This window comes from Benincasa hispida, chromosome 11, assembly GCF_027475165.1.
Source record: "Benincasa hispida cultivar pf3 chromosome 11, pf3_genome.v1.1, whole genome shotgun sequence".
Taxonomy (NCBI): domain Eukaryota; kingdom Viridiplantae; phylum Streptophyta; class Magnoliopsida; order Cucurbitales; family Cucurbitaceae; genus Benincasa; species Benincasa hispida.
This window is the reverse complement of record NC_143488.1, coordinates 60,258,495-60,271,983: the sequence shown is the minus strand read 5'-3', so window position 1 is coordinate 60,271,983 and position 13,489 is coordinate 60,258,495. Positions and strand designations below refer to the sequence as shown.

Below are 13,489 nucleotides of genomic sequence, written 5' to 3'. Positions count from 1 at the left end.
AGCAAAGCAACAAAGGATTGAGTAGAACCTCGAGTGAATAAGGAGTAATCGGACTTGGACTGAGAAAATCCCAAGTAAAAGAGTGCCTTCGAGAACTTGTCAAACCATTGGCGTGATGCTTGCTTAAGGCCATATATGGATTTATGCAAGTGACAAACAAGATGTTCCCCCTGTTTGTGAACAATATTGTGCTTGTAACCCAAGGGTAGATCCATGTATACCTCTTCGACTAGATCACCATGTAAGAAAGCATTATTAACATATAGTTGAAGTAGAGACCAACATTTTGAGACAACAAGAGTAAGAAGGACTTTGACAGTAACAAGCTTGGCAACAGGAGAAAATGTCTCAATGTATTCGAGGACTTCTTGCTGCGTGTATCCCTTGGCTACTAACCGTGCCTTGTAGCGGTCAATGGTCCCATCTGCACGATACTTGATTTTGTATATCCATTTGCATCCAATAGAGTGTTGGCTTTGAGGTAAGGGCACAACAGACCAAGTACGATTGGCTTCCATTGCTAGAAGTTCATCTTCCATAGCTTGGTGCCAATATTCATGAAGGACAGCCTGGTGATAAAACTGAGGCTCATGTGGGCTGAGATATTGAGGGCAAACATCTTGTAGATAGGATTCAGTTTGTCATAAGATAAAACAGCATGCAAAGGATACTTAGTAACTGTCTGCTGAGAATGATTGTGTAAAAGGAGGTTGCAATGATAGTCCCTGAGATATGAAGGTGGTTTAGTCGTCCTTGTAGAGCAGCGATAGTGAGAAGAATTGTCAAGTAAAGACAGATGGGTCTGATCAGTGACTGCATCATCATCATCAGTAGGTGCAAAGGGAACAAAGGGAACAGTAGGTTTAGAAACGTCATGTGAAGTAGGCTGGTCAGAAATCTCAAGAGTAGCAGAAGCAGATGATGAAGAGGCTTCACTGCTGGATAAATCACCTGAAAATGAAAGTGATAATGGTAAAACTAGATCAGGAAAAGGGTCAAGTACCTCTACTTGAGAACTGATTTGATGAAAAGGGAATATGTCTTCATGAAACACAACATCCCTTGAAATAAAGAACTACTTCTTTTCAATGTCATATAAGCGATAGCCCTTGATACAGTGGGATATCCCAAAAAACAGAGGCAATGGCCCGAGGCTGAAACTTAGTCCTGTGAGAAGGCAAAGTAGAGGCAAAACAAAGACAACCAAAAGTTCGTAGTGAAGTATAGTCATAATGTTCATCATTCAAACGATAGTAAGGTGTTTTCCAGGACAAAATATGAGATGGAATGCGGTTGATCAAATAAGAGGCGGTCAATATGCACTCTCCCCAAAACAAGATAGGTAACCTAGCTTGAAATAACAGAGATCATGCGACATTTAACAAATGTTGATGTTTTCTTTCTACTACCGAATTTTGTTGAGGCCGTTCAACACAAGAAAACTGATGGAGAACACCTTTGGCAGCAAAAAAAATCAGTAAATGCCAGTTCTGATGCATTATTCGATCGAAAAGCTTTCATGGAAAGACCATATTGAGTTTCAATCAACTGAAAGAAACGAGGGATAATAGTAATAGCTTCACTTTTGTTCTTCATAAAAAAAAACCCAAGTGTACCGAGAATAATCATCAACTAGTGTTAAAAAGTAACGATATCCAACATGAGTAGGTTCATTGTAAGGGCCCCAAATATCACAATGTATAAAATAAAAAACATGAGCAACAAGTCTATTATGGCTTTGAAAAGACAGTCGTTTTTGTTTTGCTAGAGGACAAATCATGCATTTATTACAAGTACTATCCATGTCTACATGTAAAATGTCTTTTAGGAAACTAAGATGTTTATATGATGGATGTCCAAGCCGATTATGCCAAGTAGAAGCAGAGAATGTAGTAGTGGAAGAACATACAAGTTCTGTAGTATGTGAAAATGAATGTAAGGACTTATCAACTGATGCTTGCAATAAGTATAATCCATTCCATTTGTTAGCCTTGCCAATCTTCTTCAAAGAATACTTGTCCTGAATGAGGCAAAAATCACTAAAAAAATGTGACCATGACGGGTAGATAGGAAGTTAAAGAGCTTATGAAAATTAAGTTGAAACAGAAATATGATATATATAGCACATTCTGTAGCATGATATCTATACTGACTTGAATATCCTTAACAAATTCAACCAGAAGCTGAGACTGATTAGGAAAGTAACAGTTGTCGGTTTAATTTGTCTTAGAGTAGTGAATAGGACCTTATTGTGACAGATATGAGCTGATGCACCAGAATCAAGTATCCACTGATTAGAAGATATATCAGAAAGGGAACAAATACCTGCAACGTGAGCTGTAGGAGTGATAGAATCTGGCTGTTTTGGACTTGTTGAGATGAGACTAGAGCATAGCCAATAAGCCTTGGCATTGTTCAGATGTTAAAGAGGATAGAGAATCAAAATGATCTGCTCTTGCTGATTCGGGAGGTTTGTAAAGCTTGTGCCCTGGTGGATATCCATAGAGTTTGTAACAATGATCAACAGTATGCCCTTGAATATTGCAGTGGGTGCAGATCGGTCTATCCTTCTTTTTGTTTTGATTGGTGTTGCGAGAATTACTTGAAGCAGGCTGGTGGGAAGCAGAAGAACCATTTTTCACAAGGAGGGCAGTGCATTAGATGAAGATATCGGATTGCCAAAGGATGAAGAATAAGCTTTCTGGTCAATCTCCTGTGCAACTAGAGAGAAGGCCCGATTGATTGATGGTTCTGGTTCCATTAGTAACAACTGAGATCTGATAGAAGCAGATGAATCGTTTAAACCCATGAGAAAAGCCATAACATACTCTGTTTGGAAGTAAGTCTGTAGGTTCTTGACACTACCACAAGCGCATTTTCCGCAAGAACAAGATGGGTGGTAGGAGATGAGTTCATTCCACAACGTTTTCAGCTTGGCATAGTATGTGGTGACAGAATCTTGATTTTGGGATAAGTTGGAAATTTCACAGCGTAGTTGGAAGACTCTTGGTCGATTTTTACGCTGGTACCGTTCTTGCAGATCAGCCCAAATTTCTTGAGCGGAATCGAAGAAGTTGATGCTAGCAGAAATCTCTTTGGAAAGAGAGTTAAGAATCCACGCGGTGACAACACCATTACATATGATCCAAGAACTAAGTAACTCACCGGAAGATCGAGGGATTTCACCATTGATGAAGCCGAGTTTATTCTTGACAGTGAGCCCGATCTTCATCGCCTGACTCCATGAGTCGTAATTCGATTCCGTAAGAAGATTGGAAACGAGCACAAGGCTGGTGCTGTCTGAGGGATGAAGAAAATAAGGGTTCTGATATTATTCAAGAATGGAAGATGGGGAAGCTCGAACATTCTCCATGGAGTTGGAGTTTTCGGATGAGGTTGGGTTGTCGGATCTAGTCATAATCGTCGTTTCAGATGAAGAAGAAGAAGGAAAAATCACGAGGAGCGGCGGCCGGATGGAGGGAAAACAAAAAGGTCTTCTGAAGATGAAAAGTCACGGAAAAAGAGTGGCTGGATGGAGGGAAAACGAAAAGTAAAAAAAAAAAGTTTTAATTTGCTCTGATACCATATTAAAGCAAAGTAAATAAATATGCTATATGCATTTATTAATCAAAAGAGGCCTATAAATAGGCATATTTACAACAGTGACCCATTTAACTACCCTTATAACAAAATTTATAACAGAATATAAACTAATTTCTAATAGTTTCTATAAGATGGTAAACTTTTAATAATTTATTTTTCGATATTTAATATACAACATATCTTCTTTTAATATATATTATTACTTTGAAAAATGAAATAAAAAAGGAAACCAAAAACGAAAACAAGAAATAGTTATTTAACAAGTTTTTGTTTCGGTTTGGTTTCTTTTTTCAAAAAATAAAAATCGAGAATAGTTATCAAACATATTCTTATTTCTAATTTTCAAAATAAAAAAAATCCATAAATAAAGAATAAAGAACAGAAATTGGGAAAAAAGAAATTGTCAAACAAGTATGGAAAGTAAAGTTTAATTTAAAATTATAAAACTCGTGTATGGAATGTGCATATGATTGGTTGCAGAGTTGTTGAACTTGATGTTATTAAATTATTAATTTAGCGTGGATAGTTGTTTAACCCGAGTTAAGTCATAGTTCTTTTTTCTTCCTTCCTCCTCTGAATTATTATTATTATTATTATTATTAATTATTAGTTGTACTATACTACTAGAGCTAGATTACAATGATCTTTTATCAAAATTTAAATAAAATTTGTTTCCATCAATTCTAATATCGAGAAATTAAATTTTAATATTTTAATTAATTTTGACTATGATGAACAAATTATCTAAATCTGATTCATTAAACAATGCAGTTTGATTGGTTTAAAAACAAAATATATTTTTAACTAATTTAAGATTTTAGTTTTTACAACTAAATCATGCATAAAATATATTTTATGAAGTTTTAAATTAATATGTATACTATATTAGTTAGAAATACTACACATTTATTGGTTCAATGTGTTTTTGGAAGTAATTAGATGTAAAGTAGTTGTGAGAGAATCTCAACCATTTGTAAAATTGGTTATTCATGATTTTAGTGAAATCAAGAATTGATTTTTCTTTATTTTTTTAACCTTTACAAATAAAAAATCAATTCGCAAAATCAATATCTAGTAGCATTTAATACTTTATGTCAAAAGAATAGTAGTATTGAATAATAACTCTACTAAACATATGTTATATTCTCTAACAAAATCTTCAATTTCATCATCAATTTCTGTTTCAGATTTCTGACTTTTTTTTTAAATAAAAAGTTTAAGAAAGGGGTATTGTTTTCAAAAACCTAATCTTGAAGGCTATTTTTCAAAACATTGTGTATTTTGTATAATTGTCCTACAACATGCATATATATAGATATTCCAATTACCATTCAAGGTGTTTGCAACTCCTGAGCAGGGGGTTGTGTACCAAATTACAGAGCCGTAGTCCAGGCGAGAGAAAACAGAGGAAGACGACGGAGGAATGGGCGTTAATTACTACAAGATTCTTCAGGTTGATCCTAATGCCAATGACGATGACTTGAAGAAGGCGTACAGAAAGCTCGCCATGAAGTGGCATCCGGATAAGAATCCTGAAAACAAAACTGACGCCGAAGCCAAATTCAAGAAAATTTCTGAGGCTTATGATGTAAGATACACTATTCTTCTTCGATTTCTATATTAATTTGGCATTCATCTCAATTCCACTTCATGATCATATTGAATACTACTAATTGCGTCTGTAATTAGGTTTTGAGTGATCCTCGAAGACGAGTTGTGTATGATCAGTTAGGAGAGGAGGGTTTGAACATGAAGATGGAAACACCATCGCCAAGTGGTTCTTGCAGTAGCCGTACAAGTCATGCTTCGTCGACTAGGTTTTGCTTTAACGCGAAAAGTTCCAATGATTTATTTATGGAGTTGTTCGGTTTTCCGAACCCTTTTGGTGGGATGGGACACATGCCTGATCCTCGTGCTGCTGCTTATAGCCTTTCAAGTGGTTGGTTTGGTGATAATATACCTGCTTCCGTTAGTAATGGAGTTGGTACGGGCTCCAATTATATGAGGAAAGGTGCTACAATAGAGAGGACTTTGCTGTGTAGTTTGGAAGAATTATACATGGGTTGCGTGAAGAAGATGAAGATTGCTTGGGATGCCATCGATAATAGTGGGTTAGTCTCTACAAGATTTATTTAGTTAGACTTTTCTGAGTTTTCATTTATTTGTAGTCTGATTAAACCCAATTCCCCAGTTTTAGATTAAGATTGACTTTATTGTGATGCTATTTCTGTTTTCTTGTGATTAGGATTCTATTCTTGTCATTCTATACGTGTTTCTAGTTACTTCTCTTATGGTGTAAATGATATTATGAATCTTGATAATGAGAAAAGGTGAGTCGTCGTTGTTGTTCCCCTGCTTCTGTTTGTAGGTCCACGGCCTTGTCAATGATTTCAAAGTGCTTAAATCACTTATTTGAGAACTTTGAATGCATAACCTTCTACTATTCATTAGATAAAATATTAAACACGGACTTACTTGCCTAACATGAAAATGGAAGCCACTTCTAATGCCTTCTTTTTCGTTGCTTCTGAAAATTTTCTCCGAGCTTGTGTGAATTGGTTAGGAAAGATTTCCAAGAAAGTTAAAAGTTTTTGTCTGGGAGCTTCTGATTGGAGTAAAAACAACTCTAGTATCCAAAAGAGAATTCCAACATATACTAACTTACTAAATTGTCTCCCAATGCCCTATCATGTGCAAAGCTGAAGTAGAGACTGAAGACCATCTTCCTTTTCTCTCGAAGTTGGCCCCTTGGTTTTGGGATATAACTTTCACGGAATTTGGCTAAGCGCAAACAATATTCTTTGCTTTCTCCTTGGAGGCTATCTGTTCTGAAAGCAGCCTAAATTCCTTTCTTCAATTTAAACTTAGCTTCTGTTTGAAATTGATATGGCCTAGTGGCTTAAGGCCCCCCTGCTGTTTGGACTTTTTGAAATTAGAAAAACGCAAGGACCTTTTGGGAATAGGAAAAGTCCTAAATTTCTTGACTGGCAACGTATTTGTGCAAACTTGGTAACCTCTCTTTGTATCAATTAGGAAGGAGGTTTCACTGTTCATAATTATAAATTATTCGATAATTAGCAACAGCTTAAATATTGTGTTTGCTATAATTTTAAGATGCTGCTATGTACAGGAGACCAACTACAGTGGAGAAACTTGTCACAGTAGACATCAAGCCTGGATGGAAGAAGGGAACTAAAATTACTTTTCCACAAATAGGAGATCCGCAATCAAGAGTAATACCCTCGCAGCTTGTGCTTACTCTTGATGAAATACCTCATAGAGTTTTCAAAAGGGATGGCAACGATCTTATTGTCACCCAAGATATCACTCTGGTCGAAGCTCTAACAGGATACACTGTGCATCTAACAACTCTTATTGGTCGAGACCTGACGATTCCAATCGATTCGATCGTCGGGCCCAGTTATGAAGAAGTTGTCATGGGAGAAGGGATGCCAATCCCCAAGGAGCCTTCAAGAAAAGGGAATTTGAGAATCAAATTCAACATTATGTTCCCCATCAAACTAACGTCAGAGCAAAGAATGGGGATCAATCAGTTATTAACCTCTTCATAAAAGATGGTAACTCATTCTATTTGTCGTATATATTATTTCCTTGCTATAGGGTATTTTAAGAAGTAAATTCTTGTTTTGTTGGATTTAATAAATGAATCAGATGCTGAGTTTAGGAGCTTGAAATTGAATGTTTCATTTCTTCTTAAATGCAAGTTCTCAATCTGAGTAATTGTCATATCTCAAAGTGGTGGGTGGTGTAGCTGGAAAATTACTATAATACTTCCATGTCCCCTCCTAACCAACACAAACATCGCTTCTGGTAGCGATCATTAGTGGATGTAGACATTCATGACGTGGAAGATGCTACATCATCTGTTGTGGTTTTTCATTTTTTTATACTCTTGGATCCTGCCATTTATTTCTAAAATATTTCTTTAACCTTTCACAAATGTTTCAAAAACTATCACAGAAATTTGAATCACCACACCACACTATTCTTGGTCATCATGACATTGATTCAAACTTAATTTTCATTTGAAATTCTAAAGAATTTCTATTTCTAGAATAGTTTTGAAACCTTTATGAAAGGTCATGCTCATATTACAACTTTAAAAAACATGAGATATTTTTTAAACAAATGGTAAAATTTAGAGGTATATTTTATAATTTAGCCTTTGGTAGGTCTTTTGTCACTAAAATTAATATGTTAAAGTGGGTCTGGTCCTATGCTATGGTATGTTCTAGGGGTGCGTGGAAAATTGAAATATTAAAGTTTTATTTGGTAATTTGAAAATTAAGCCTACAGACATACTTTCACCTCCAAATTTCTTTCTTTGTTATCTATTTTTATTATTTTTTATTTTGATGATAAAATAAAATTACATATTCTAATAATTTTTTTCTTTTCTTTCTCCCTCCCTCATCCAAATATATATATATACACACATATCTATTGCATCCTCACCTTATGATCCCCTATATTTCCATATATATATATATATATATTTATTTATTTATAGGTATATTTTTTTAGTATAAATAGGAGTAGGGGATCCGAAGCATAAATCTCGTGGTTAGGGATGAGCATTGTAGATCGAAAACTGAGTTGACCAATGAAAATCGATCAAATCAAAGGTGGTTGATTAGAGAAAAGGAATGTCTCGTTTGGTTCTAAATCGACAACTTTTTTAAAAAAGAATTAAAGAATAAAATTGATAAAACGATCAATGGTCGGTTTGCATTCCTCGACGGTCAAAGTTGGTTTGAATATTTACTACACTGACCATAGTCGGTTTAGTGGTGATTTGGTGTGAAAACTGACTTTGACAGACAGCTGCACACCCCCACTTGTGGTTACTAATACATTCTTTGTTAATTAAGTTATATTTGATTTTACTACTACACTTGTATTATTAATACACTCCTATGTATATGTATACTATATAATGATGTACTCTTAGTTTTGTGGTGGGCTTTCATGTCCTCGTATGGCGATAGGCTACGTTCTTAAAATCCTACTTTTGTTAATTCATTTTGCATTGATATTTCCCAATTTCGGGTGAAAATGAAGCTGCCACAAGCTCAAGAAATAGGAAAAATAAAGGGGAAAAGTGAAAACAGACGACCCCAATAAAAATGCATTTTTTAAAAATAAATTATTATTTTCTAAGGAGTGAGATACTAGAATTTGAATCTTTTTACCTCAAGAAAAAAGATAATAGCCTAACTAAGATTTAATTTTTCATAGTGACAACTAAATATTGTAGAGCCATACAATTAAGATTAGTCGAATTACATATAAATCGGTTTGGACATTCAAAGATATAATACAAATAAATTACTGAGCTTCTACGTATACACTTTTATCTTTAGGCTTTCGACTCCATTTGATTAGTTTCAAATTCACTGACAAGTTTTATCAAATAGTAGGTAAAATCTTCCAAACTGAATGATTCTACCAAAAGAAATTGAGATTTGGACAAAATTAAACTCAATCATCATACAAAATTGACTATTAAATAAAATTTGAAAAACACTTACGGTTTAAGGAAAAAAAAATCCTCTTAAGTATTAAAGTTTAATTACCAAATATATGAAGAATATATATTTTTTTTCTAGTTAATCCTACAACGAAAGTCTCTCAAATATATATATATATAATCGATAATGATTTAAATTTAATCTCTGGTGGTCAGGTATGTAAGATTTATTATTTTACGAGTTTTGTTGACATCCAAATATTGTAAGGTAAGTTGAGTTGTCCCTGAGGTAAGTGTAAGGTTGCTCAGATACTTACGGAAATAAAGAAAAATAATGATTTAAATTAAAGATAGAAAATACAAGAGTTAAAAAAGTGGTAAAAATTAGGGGCGTTCAGGGCGCAGAGTATGTGTTATTATAATTTGTGGGTTATAATAAATTGTGTATTATTATAATTTGTGGGTTATAATAAATTGTGTATTATTATAATCTGTGTTTGAGGTGCAGACTATTATGGTCTGGTTTATAATAGTATGCGTTTGGGGTGCAAAGTATTGTAGTTTGTGTTTTGGGTGCAGGGTATTGTAGTTTGCGTTTGGGGTGCAGAGTATTGTAACCTGTGTTATAATAGTCGGTGCTTTCAGTGCAGATTATTATAGTATGAATTATAACAGTCTGTAATTTGAATGTAGATTATTTTAGACCATGTATAACTTTTTCTACTACCATATTTTATAATACTAATAATTATGCATATGAAATATCATATTTTGAAAATATAATTAAAACTATATGTTCCACCAATTTATACAAAATTAATTTGATTTTAATTTATGTTAAAAGCTAAACACCATTTTTTGTCATTTTGGGAAGTACCTTAGTTAACATGGCAAAAAAAAAAAAAAAAAAAAAAAAACTTTTGGATGCAATTCATGTGTTTCATATATAAAACTCTCTTTTTTGGAGGTAAAAAAAAATGTAAAACAAAATAACTAACTCATGATTGCATGATTTAAATGACTAGGAAGATTTCATACCAAATCTACTACAAACTTAAATGATAATTGAAATAAAGTAATCATTATTCATTATCGAAAAGGAGTCCAAAACATGGGTTGATCAAACATTCTCTTGAAGGAAGAGGTTGCAATAGTCCAACTTCAGGGCTGTGAGAATGGATAAGAAGCTCTTTGTATCTTGCATACTTTGGAGTATGATTTGCATAAACTTCACCCTCAATCAGTTATGCAATTCAGGAATATCTTGGAGTTGGTTTACGACTTCCACACGCAGCTCGACCTTGGTTGCACGCTTCTCTTTTGGCCATTCTGCAATTGCCTTCAATTGGTCATTTGCAAATTCCATTGCATTCCTAACAATCTCTGCCGTTTCATATTGATTCCCACTTCGCTTCCTCTTACGTCCTCTCGAAGCATTTCCTTCTTCAGTGCTTCGACCAGTACATGTTCCATGCATGTCATCCTGTGACATGTCCATTCCCCAACTAGACATTGTGGGGATGTTCGGATCCTATGATTCATGAATAGGAATACCATTATTCATATGGTTTAGCACGTTAGACTCGACGTCTGCAAAGGTCTCTGAGCATCCTCCCGTAGCTCGATCCTTACTGAAGATATAGGCTAGATAATCATAGTATGGGAACAACTTCTGTAGAAGCCCTTTTGCTGTAGGATGACTCTGCATGAAGGGTAAAGTGGATGTTATAATTAGGTTATCAATATTTATAAATCAATTTAGACAAATTGCACCTTCAACCATCCATAGAATAACTTCTGCTCTGTAGTGATGCATTGGAATTCCTCATTCCAGCTGAATCCACTACAATCCGGTCCTCTCATTTATACGATCGCTTGGTAATTTTTTTTTTCATGGATTTGATTCGAAAATATATAGAGCTCCTTGGATATTACAGCCGGACAACTTCTCAGCCATCATACGTTGTAGTTATGCCAAGTACCCAGGTCGAAACATCCAATTGTTTGATCTCCATCCACCAAATGCGACCAACGCCACTAAGCACTCAACCAGTTCTACTTTGTCCACTTTAGTCCAAGTGTGCTTCGAGACTCTTGAGGAACTTGACATTATAATATATACACGTACACATTTTAATATAATTAAACAATAAACAAAAATATGAAACATATGGGTAAAGTGAAGTACAAAATATAGTAAACATAATGATATAAGAGAGTTCCGAATGAAGTCATTTCACAATACACAACAAAGAAAATAAGCGTTCTAATTGATTAAAGAATCATAAAGGCACTACACGTTAAGCAACTTCCATTCAGTAAACATCTGTTGCGCCAATTCATCCCTCTGTTAGGTCCATTCATTTGAACTTTCAATATAATTGATCTCATCTCCCCAGTTGTAACAAAGTTTGAATCCACCTCACCCAAATCCTCGGTCAGTTCATTGTTAGTCATCCCTATTGATAAGACTGTGCAGAAGGCTATTGGGATTGGTATCCAAAATCTCTCGTACTCTTGTAGTTTGTAAACATTGTATAAACAAATTGTTATTAATAAAATAATTGTTATTTTATGAGCATACACTCAATCCAATAAACTAAGATCCTAGGTTATTTTATGTAATTTAAACAACTATGTAGAGACATACAAGTGGATTTGATTTAAATAATAACCTAAACGGTCTATAGTAGATGGATAAGATTGGGTACCTTATCTTGGTGACACTACAGTTACGACCCGCTTCGTAGACGTTACAAGTGTTGTCAAGTGTTACAAATGACTTGATTTTGATCATTCATGTGGAGACATGTGAGCGGGGGTATCCTATACAAAGAGTTTGTACAAGACCAGACCACGAAAGGGTTAGTCTCATTGTATGACACCGTTAATAGTAGAGACTTACGTTTTACCAGGATGACCATAGATGACATGACTTGATCCTGAGTGAGCTGTAAACTCCTGCTCATGAAGGCAGTTCTTTGATTTGTATGGGTGAGTGTGGTCAAATTACCAACTCAATAAGCCTACCATTTCGGGGATTCATCTAATTGGGGAGCTGGGAACACAACTACACAAGACGAAATTCACTTCTTCCCTGATGTTGGGGTAAGTAGATAAATTGCTCTCTTAAGAGCTAATTCCGGGGCTTGAACAATGTGGCCACACCCTCTCTTGGCTCGAGAGGGACTTGGTCATAGTTGAACTATGACTTATTGTTCATTAGAGGAACCAGTGGTTCTTAAGAAGTTAGATGTAACTACAGGGGCAAAACAGTAATTTTGATCCAACTGTACGTACGAGCAATTTGTGAAGGGTCATCGCACTGTCGATTGGTTATATCCAATGGACACAGAAATATATCTGTAGTGCGAAGAGTGCAACTGTAGGTTTTTAGTGGAGTGACTGACAGTTAATGGAAGTTGGATAATTTAATTAGAGAGTTTAATTAATTATCCAAGTACCATTAGAGCTTCAATCTACAGATCCCCTCTGTAGCTCAACAAAGATTTAATTGAGAATTAATTTTGAATTAATTTGAAGTGTTCAAATTAAGTGAGGGAATTAATTATATTTGATATAATTAATACAATGTATTTGATACATTTTAATATAAAACATTTTGAGAGGAATTTGAATATGATTCAAATACTAATTATATGAATGAGATTCATATAATTAAATTTAATATAAATATGATTTATATTAAATGCCATAAATAGTTGAAAGGAATTAAATATTTGAATATGATTCGAATATTAATTATATGGATGAGATTCATATAATAGATTTTAGTATAAATATAATCTATATTAAATGACATATATTGTTGAGAGAAAATAAAACTATAGGTTATTAGATTATATGTTATATTTGATTATATACAATATATATATATATATATATATATATATATATATATATATATATATATGTATGTATGTATGTATATATGTATGTATGTATGTATGTATGTACGTACGTATGTATTATTATTAATTTAATTTAATTTAATTAAAGGAAGGGAGTTACCCCTCGTCCTCTTAATTCTCCCAGCACTTTACATGCAGTGGATGATGGAGAATCAAGGCTAGTCATCTTCTTCCATTTTTGTAGGATAAAAAAACACACCCTATAATACTCTCTGAAGTTGTTGTTGTTGTTGGTTTTTTTTCTTTTTTCTTTTCAGAGAAGAAAACGTTTCCCCTCTCTTGCCATATTCTCAACCCTAGAGAATAGAATGTTCCAATTGTGGTTGGAGGATGACAGCTGAAGACTGGTGAGATGACGATGCGAGTAGGCACCGGGCACGTCGTCTCAGCTGTGGCAGTGAGAGGACTCCAGTTAGCTTTACAGAATAGGTTTCTTGTTTTAAATAATGTATATATTGTTTCT

At 34.3% G+C, this 13,489-nt stretch overlaps 2 protein-coding genes and 1 pseudogene across 2 annotated transcripts; 1 reads left to right on the top strand and 2 right to left on the bottom strand.

The window, feature by feature from the left end:
• Positions 1–2,638: 2,638 nt before the first annotated feature.
• Positions 2,639–3,232, bottom strand: LOC150032779 (uncharacterized). The gene has a single exon (XM_090307017.1). The coding sequence runs from the start codon at positions 3,230–3,232 to the stop codon at positions 2,639–2,641; it is 594 nt and encodes a 197-aa protein (XP_090163143.1).
• Positions 3,233–4,920: 1,688 nt separating this feature from the next.
• On the top strand, positions 4,921–7,322 carry LOC120089929 (uncharacterized). The gene is made up of 3 exons (XM_039047373.2): positions 4,921–5,191; positions 5,293–5,714; positions 6,734–7,322. Exons 1-3 carry the CDS (start codon positions 5,027–5,029, stop codon positions 7,173–7,175), a joined length of 1,029 nt encoding a protein of 342 aa, XP_038903301.1. The 5' UTR covers positions 4,921–5,026; the 3' UTR covers positions 7,176–7,322.
• Positions 7,323–10,214: 2,892 nt separating this feature from the next.
• LOC150032778 (uncharacterized) lies at positions 10,215–11,204 on the bottom strand (annotated as a pseudogene).
• Positions 11,205–13,489: the final 2,285 nt, after the last annotated feature.

Excerpts from the sequence above, each read along its gene's own strand:
- LOC150032779 (XM_090307017.1), bottom strand. The coding sequence starts at position 3,232 with ATGAAGATCGGGCTCACTGTCAAGAATAAACTCGGCTTCATCAATGGT.
- LOC120089929 (XM_039047373.2), top strand. The coding sequence starts at position 5,027 with ATGGGCGTTAATTACTACAAGATTCTTCAGGTTGATCCTAATGCCAAT. Across the intron at positions 5,192-5,292 it reads AAATTTCTGAGGCTTATGAT|GTTTTGAGTGATCCTCGAAG; the intron begins GTAAGATACACT and ends GTCTGTAATTAG. Across the intron at positions 5,715-6,733 it reads GATGCCATCGATAATAGTGG|GAGACCAACTACAGTGGAGA; the intron begins GTTAGTCTCTAC and ends TGCTATGTACAG.